The sequence below is a fragment of the Apis dorsata genome, unplaced genomic scaffold, assembly GCF_000469605.1.
Source record: "Apis dorsata unplaced genomic scaffold, Apis dorsata 1.3 scaffold_291, whole genome shotgun sequence".
Lineage (NCBI taxonomy): Eukaryota > Metazoa > Arthropoda > Insecta > Hymenoptera > Apidae > Apis > Apis dorsata.
The window spans coordinates 272779-280025 of record NW_006263566.1 but is presented as its reverse complement, the minus strand read 5'-3'; the positions used below and the strand labels follow the sequence as shown (position 1 = coordinate 280025).

Here is a 7247-nt window from a genome sequence, read left to right as displayed (position 1 = left end):
GAGAGAGAGAGAGAGAGAACGTTTCCAGAGGCGCGATCGTGCGCGGATGATTGAAAAGAAAGCGCGAAAAGGGGTCGTACAATTTTAAAAACGAGCAGGAAGTTGAGTTTCCAAAGGCTGACAACGGATTTTCCAACGCAGGATGGGGGAACGCAGGTGAAAATACATGACACGTTTTCCATGGCCCTCGGCCATTTTTCCGTCGACGAGCCGGCAAATTACGCGTGGTTTCGGAGTCGCCGGGTATTTCTGCCCGCTTTTGTCGACAAATGAGTAACTGATGCGTTCTTAAAGACGAGAAGATGAAACTCGTTTGTTACTGGGCGTTGGTTGGGTTCAAGTACCAGTTTCTTGCGGGGGTGTAATAGGCGCATCTGGCTGCTCGTAGATCACTTATTATGTGTATTATGTGTAAAATTTTGATTGATGAATTACTACGACGCGTATACATTCGTTATCAATTATCTTCTAGAAATAGAGATAGAATTTAATCAAATTAATTTTATATTTGTAACACTCGTGAAGAATAAAGAATCGCAGTATAAAATTAAAGAATATTTTTCTTTTGCGTTATATTTAATTATATATCATATATCAAATTCTTTTATTTTTGCAGTCATTTTTCACTTTTAATCGATTCTTTTAAAAATTTTATGATTCTCATTAGCTTTTTTTAACGAGCGTTAATAATTTATAATAAATGATCTTTTTAATTCATATCCCTCAAGATTTAATAATTCTACTGTCTTCTTGTATCTATATTAATATAATTTTGTTTGTTTCCCCAAATTAAAATATCTCCATAATAATTCAAGATCTATCTTCTTTATTGATTTGTACTAACTCTTCGAGCTATTTTATTCAGTTATAAATAAAAATATTCTTAGCAAGCAAGTAAAGACAAAAGTATGAAATAATATCTAATAATAGTTGAAGATTGTCCTTGAAAATTTATCAGAGGATGATAAGTAACATGACAGTAATAATTGTACTTCAACGTGGAGCACGTGGCTCGTCTGCAAACTTAACGAGTAATCACGTCAAGAAAGAAAAGGCCATTTCCATTGCCGGTAAAATTAGTCGGTGTTACAATACCATTATGCTTCCTCGCACTTGGCAAGATTACAGTCGTGCTTTTGCTCTGAGGACTACAAAGACCTTTAATTTAGTAACTCCTCTATGCGACGTTCCTCCTCCAGGACAATTAATGAAACCTAATCAAGTACTCTGAAACAACGGTATAACCAATTTTCACCAAATTTTCGAATCAATTTTTCGAAAGAAAAAAAATTTCTATGTGAATCCAATTCGAGATTGGGATATTCGTTTTTCTTTATAATTATTATAAATTTGATACGATAAATGAATAGACTTCGAATTCGTTGGAAAAGTTCGAAGGAAAAATTTGAAAGTTGTAAAAAATTTCGATTTGTAAATGTGAATATGATTTGTTTTTCAAATGAAGAATTCTTGGTAAAATGATTCACTGGATGCTTGCTGTATTTTATCGTATCCAACTTCATAAGATTCCCAGGCTCCAAAATTAAACGTAAGGAAGTGAGAGATGTTCTTTGACGTAATTTCTACCTCAAGAGCAAACCAGATCACGTCTTTGTTATTTTTAAGATTAAAGATATTCGTGAACCGACGAACTTTCACATTTGTCTTTACGAATGTGAAATTTTTCGCGGTATTTAAACCACTTTAATCCGACTTTCCAAGTTAAGATTCTTGTTTATTTGAAGTATGGTTTATTTAAAGCGCGTACACGTTCTTCGCCATCTTCACTTTGACTATCAAAATTAAAATAAATATAATTTTACAAATTATTCTTCTTTTTTTAGCTCGCGGTTTATCAAAAATATTATCATCAATTTTTGTAAAGAACAAAGAAATTTTCTATATATTACTTAATATTTCTCTGAGATAAACTTCAAAATATTCTTCCAAGATTTAAAAATCTCGTATTTCAAATTTTAAATAAAAAAAATCTTATCGTTATATAAATAATTCATTGATTTCGAAACAAGAAAATAACTCACTTCTCCTTTCGTTGATTAAAATTCTCAAAAACTTTTCTCGAAATTATCAAATGAACTTTTGAAAATTTCAACAAACAAAAAAAACAAATCCTAGTAATCCAACTTGCAATAATATATTCCATTCAACACTATTTGTCAAACTCCATCAAACTCTTCGTCACATATTTGATCAATATACGTAAATTAATTTCAACAAAAACTTCTTCACACTGCAAATCCAATTTCTACAAATAATTTCCACCTTACGAAACATCCCTAAACTAACTCCATTCAACGAGGAAAGAACGCACGATATATCCATCACGTTTCGAACGATCATACGATTCACAAACTACTACTCACTGTCTTGCATCCGTCGTGTTCAAGAGTTTGTCGTGTCACGAGTTCCACCGATCTTAGGATCGAAAAAAGATCGAAATCCTTATCGGTCGATCACGTTCCACGCCGCGATATGGCTTCCTTGCCGGGAGAGGTTCATTGTCGCGTTGTCAACTCGCGTTTTCTGACGATCTCGGCCGCCGGATCGTGTTCTCCGCGTATGCTAATTTTGCTGGTGCAGTCACGTGCTTTCGCAACGCGAGTGCACCGGCTTGGCGTCGCTCGACGCCGAATATGAATCTTCCCGGGATTTTCCTCTTGTGCTTTTGTATCGTCGCATCTTTTTCACGATTTTTTTATCGCCTTCCCTTTTGTTAGCATTGTTGTCTCTCGATGTGGAAGGTTTGTGGAATTTCAGGATTGGAAAAGAGTGTGGATTTTTGAGAAAATGAACATTTTTTTTTTTTGACAAAGGAGGAAAATTGAAACTTTTGTTGAAATAAGTTTTTTATTAAATGTAATGGAAAAATTTAGAAATTATTGTTTAATTAATAAATTACATAATATGATAATAATCAATAAATTTTAATACTGTTCTTGAAATTGGATATATTTTGAAGATAGGATTTGTGTTTTAACAAAAAGAATTTTTAATTTAATTTTCGTAATTGTCAAATTAAGCAAATAATGTTCAGTTATGCAGAATATATCATTTTGTTTTTTTTGTTTTTTTTTTTTTTTAAATGAGAGTCTTGGCTAGAAGAGATCGCGCAATTCTTTTCTTAAATTGAAATAAATTTTACTTTAATATAGAAACTAGAAGCTGCTATTAGTACTTTCGCTTAATAAGCTCCAATAACATTAATTATAGCAGATAATTACATTAAAACTCTAATATAATTACAACATGATTTGCTCGTGGAATTCTGTTCTCTGTTATTTCCACGGAAAGATTTCGCAAATATGGATGGAAATAGCTTGAAAGGAATAATCAGAATGCTTCTACTTTAAAAATCGAATATAACAAAGTAATAATTATCAAATTAATAATCAAAAATATATAAAACAATTTCATCAATGTAGAATCATCAAAAATAGAATTTTCTGAAGAAAAGATTGAATTTTATTTTGAGATTGATTTGCTATTATTTTAAATCTATGGAAAAATTTATGTTTCTTTACAATCAAAAATATATTTAAAATAATTTTTTTCTTATTATTTATTATAAATAAATTTATTTATAATAAATTTATTTTGTCAAAATAATTTTTACTTGCACAACAATTCTCAAAATATTGTATTACAATTAAACCTTGACTATTAACTCGTATCTCTATCATTCATACAATCATAAAATCACAACATCTTTCCTTCAATCTATCCAAAAAAACGGCCTAAAAACAAGGAAGAAGCAAAAAAGAAACAAACGAAACATCTATCAACCACTATCCATGTTAAAGGAGTGGCAAAAATCCCATGGTAGAATTTAATATCGAAGAATAAACGATGATCTCCTGTGCTCGTGAGTTTTTTCATCCCCTTTATTCTCTTTCTCTTTCCATTATACTCTCTTTGAAAGAGAAATTTTTTTCTCTCTTACGAGTAACTGATATTTTTTTCCAGAAATGTGTGTTAATATACGTAAATAGAAATATGTTTAACGATTTGATATAAATTCTAAAAATATTATCATAATTATATTACAATACAAGTATTGTATTAATTTCTCTTTTTATTGAACATGTGAAATGAATTATTAAAGTTTCAATAATTTTCTTAGATATTAATTAAAATTTTCAATACATAAAATATTCAAATTTCAATCCTTTGTATCTCTCCATTGAATTTCATTATTTCTAACTTTGATATTAATTTTACAGAATGTCTCTGAATCATCATACAAATGGTTGAATAATAATTGCAACACATGCAAAAATAAATCAAATTTGAAAATTGTTGAAGTACAATCAATGATCTACATAAAATTGTAAAGCAAAACTTTCGTCACATTACATCTTAAAAAAAAAAAATTTCCCTATATGAAATTGTATTTGAAATATGGAACGAATGGTAGATTCATCCCCTAAAAAATCTTCTTTTCCACTGAAAAGAAGATTTTACATATATAATATCCGCAAACTTTCGGATTTTATTAAACCAGGATTCTCAAGAACGAATTAGACGAATTTCCCTGGTAAGCCGATGTTCGAATATTTTTCACGAACTACTGTAAATTCTATCAACGAAAATCACATCCACCAGTGTACCCTCTAGTCATTAGTCCTTTCTTTGTTTCTTCCATTTTCCACCTTTTTTTTTTTTTTTTTTCGTTCAACGAGAAGAGGGGAGAGAGAGGGTGGGGGAGAGCTGGAAGGAGAGAGAATATTAAAAACTTTTTCCATAAAGCGTCTTCGCGAGTCGAGACGCCGTTAGACCGAGCATGAAAGCCTGTTCCTTGCAGTTTCAAGCATATCCTCGCCGGTTTTTCCGAATTAGTTCAGACGGTTTTTCGCGATTTCCTTTTTTTTCTCCTTTTTCTTTTTCCCGCCTCTCGGGCGAAATGAGCGCGCTGCGGCCTCTTTCGAGGATAAACGCGAGGACAGAAGTGATGGAGAGGAAACAAGGGGAATAGTGAAATTTAATTTCAATAGAGAAACAAGCGAGTAAAATAGTGAATTGGTTTTTTTTGATTTTTAAACGAGTGTAATATTTTTATTATGATTAGTTGATAATTGATAGGGATTTTGTATTTTTCGTTTGCATTCATATGTGATTTAAGTCTCTTTTATAATATAAATCTCTTGTTAATTCGTGTTGAAATCTAGCATTGATATGTTAATAAAAATAATAGAAATATTCGTGATGTACGAGGATTATTCAAGAGATTATATTTTCATTTCAGAGATAATTTTTATAGAAATGTATGTATATTATAAATAAGTAAATTATAGTCTAGCAACACATTGTTTTTGTTTTCATTTCGAAACATTCTTCTCGATTGATTGAAAAATTGTATGTATTATCATATATTTTGGATTTAGGCTTAAACGTCGATTTTTTTCTTAAATGATTTATAGATATTAATAAGGAATTTGTTTGTGTTTCTTTAAGAAGAATCTTTTAATTAATTTAATTTAATTTTTAAAGAAATTTTTTACAAACTGTAAAATCGTGAAAAAATAAATTTAAATTTTTTTTAAAACTTACGAAATTTAAAATTCGAGAATTTCGTGAAAATATTTTACAATTTTATTTATCATCGTCATAAATTCAGACATAAATTTTTTCATTCGATGAAATTTGCGTTACGAAAAAAAATCGGGTTTAATTTCGTGAAAATTTTTGTTTTCAATGTTGATAATGGAGAAGTATTGCCTAAAATATTTGGAGGAACAAAGAATACGGATCGATAAGCACGATGGTACACGATGACATAATCGAAAGGTTAATTGGAAATGCATATTTGCGAAGGGAGCTAATTAAGGAAATTGGATACGCAAAGATGATTAGGAATACGATCGAATATGCAACAAATTAATTGGAGGAGATATTTAATTGCGGAAAAGTTTGTCAAAGCTAATGATAAATCATCATCTCACAGAGTGGAATATTTGAATAATTAATTAAAGAATATTTTTAACTACAAAATAGCTTATAGTTGAATTAAAATATACAAAATTATTTACAATTATATTACTCTGTATATCGAGAATATAATTAAATATTTTTTAAACAACAAACATACGAAGATGATTTAAATCGCATTTTTCTATTGCATATTTTTTATGGAAAAAAAATAGCAATAAAAAATTAGCAAAAATATTAATCACTAAATTGAAGATGTACATGTAAATTCTGATTAATCTCCTAAATAAAAATAATGAATATTTTACTTTAAATATTTTACATATTTTATCACATATGTTCTGCGAATTTTTGTGCATTTGAGTTTTTCATCACGATATAAATAAAAACACTATAAATTAAGATATATATCCTTTTTTCTCTTATCAAGACAATAAAACAATCTGCCTATCGTTTTAATTAATACATCAGCGAGAAATGAATTAAAAAAAAGGAAAAAAAAGAACTATCTACTTACATTCTCTTCATCCACGAAGAAAAATTCTCATACAATCTAACTATATTAATTCCACCGTATAATACCCATCCTCATTACATCCTTCGTAATACCACTAGCCCCGTTTCCATTACGATAATACTGCTAATTCCTCTACCCATTACACCAGGTCAGGATTATCTCGAGCCGTAAAAGAAAAGTCACATCTCGAAAACGTACTCCCTTTTCCTTCACTTCTGCTTCTTCCTCTTTCTCGCCTCTGCATCGTGTCCCTCTGTCCATTCTCTCTCCATTCCAAACCTGTCTCGTTCGTATCCCAAACGTGCTTCCCCTTCCCTCATAAACGTGTCCAATCACCGATGATCAACGATCATTCGTTGATTTATGTATGCGTCGAATTCTCAACATAGCCTTCCAGTTATTCCCTCGAAGAGTCATTAAATAATCGAAGCGAATGTTTCGTCAACAAATAAACACCTTCCCCAGCTGAGATCGAGTGTGAATCAGCTCGCTACGAATCGAAGAGGGAAAGGAGGAAAATAACGTCCGGTTTTCTTGTCGCGAAGACAAGGGTTTGGCTCTAACTCGATGTGATGGATCGGTGATCTCGTGCAACGTGCAACCCATTCATCTGGCACGACATTGAAACAGAGCTGGCTTGTAGTCCTTGCTCCAAATCTCTCGATCGTGCTCTTTCAGACCAGTTGTGCCAACGTCTTGTTTCATTTGTATTCTTCTTTTTGTGGGTGTGTGTGTTTGTTTTTTATCTCATTTTTCTTTCTTAAATTTTTCCTCGAACAATTCC

The 7247-nt window shown here is 30.9% G+C and overlaps 2 protein-coding genes across 4 annotated transcripts in view; one reads left to right on the top strand and one right to left on the bottom strand.

Moving 5' to 3' along the window:
* LOC102677061 (tyrosine-protein kinase transmembrane receptor Ror-like) overlaps window positions 1–7247 on the top strand; it is a 282377-nt gene that overhangs the window by 87639 nt on the left and 187491 nt on the right.
* Window positions 1–7247, bottom strand: part of LOC102676470 — a 37204-nt gene that overhangs the window by 22201 nt on the left and 7756 nt on the right. Inside the window, exon 1 of one of the 3 annotated variants that reach the window (XM_006616950.2) lies at window positions 6662–7239. The exons of 1 other annotated variant lie outside the window; for it this stretch is intronic. In XM_006616950.2, coding sequence (XP_006617013.1) covers window positions 6662–6707 — 46 coding nt within the window. In that variant the 5' untranslated portion in view covers window positions 6708–7239. Of the gene's footprint in view, window positions 1–2384; window positions 2805–6661; window positions 7240–7247 lie in introns of those variants that run through there. One more of the 3 variants, XM_006616951.2, reaches the window with a different exon arrangement.